The 826-nt window shown below is 56.7% G+C and overlaps 1 protein-coding gene across 1 annotated transcript; it reads right to left on the bottom strand.

Moving 5' to 3' along the window:
- Positions 1-8: 8 nt before the first annotated feature.
- Positions 9-821, bottom strand: LOC107125362 (sialidase-3-like; the record flags this gene model as incomplete). Its single annotated transcript, XM_015428799.1, has 1 exon — positions 9-821. A coding segment is annotated over one exon (813 nt), but the record flags the coding sequence as incomplete, so codon positions are not given.
- Positions 822-826: the final 5 nt, after the last annotated feature.

Raw genomic sequence — 826 nt, 5'->3', positions numbered from 1 at the left:
CAGCCTTCCCTCACGTTCCTCAGGAGCTCCACGTCGGTGAAGAGTTGGAAGGCAATCTCCTCACATTCACTGGACGCTCCGCATTCAAACAAGCAGCCAAAGAGCAGTGCCTGGCCCTCCTCGCACACCACCAGGTCCGAGTAGCCGCAGGGCCCCTCGTACAGCACCCAGGGGCCCCGCCAGCTGCTCTTCACCAGCGGAGTGGTGTTGAGGTAGATGCCCAGGTTGACTCGCTTGCGTCTATTTGTGGGGTGGGAAAAAACCATCCAGGACCTAGTGGTCTCGAGAGCGTTTGAGTGATGGCCACCCAGAAAGTGAGCCGATGCAGCAATATTATCTCTTCGGCCTAGCTCCAAGGGCTTCCGCAAAGGGGTGAAGCTCACCACACTGCCCTGGCAGCCATTTCCTGTCTCCGGCAAGTCCTTGCACAGAAAGTATTCCCCAAAATGGCCTCCATAGTCCATACTAAAGGCTTCAACTCTATACTTGTCTGGACTGCGGGCATTGCAGTACAACACACAGCCGTTGTCTTGGCGAGTCACCTCAGCAACCTGGCATTCTATGGTCTGCAAGCTCCTCAGGAGCTGGCCCCGTGCCCAGTTCTGCCCGTGGTCGTCACTGTAGAAAATAAACGAATGTGGCCTTGTGCAGCAAGCAGCGCAGTGGGTGAAGCAATTCCAGTGGCTGTAGTAGGCATAGGCGGGAACCAACAACCGCCCAGAGCTCATCTGCAACCCGTGGCCAGGCCCGACAGCAAAAGTGGCCCAGTTTCTCAAGTCAGCTCCGATCACCTCATGGGTCAAATCAGTCAACTGGCTCCAGCTGC

Source organism: Gekko japonicus, unplaced genomic scaffold (assembly GCF_001447785.1).
Source record: "Gekko japonicus isolate JY-2015 unplaced genomic scaffold, Gekko_japonicus_V1.1 scaffold50293, whole genome shotgun sequence".
Classification (NCBI taxonomy): domain Eukaryota; kingdom Metazoa; phylum Chordata; class Lepidosauria; order Squamata; family Gekkonidae; genus Gekko; species Gekko japonicus.
Note: the sequence above shows the minus strand (reverse complement) of the source record. Positions and strands in the feature narration are given on the sequence as shown.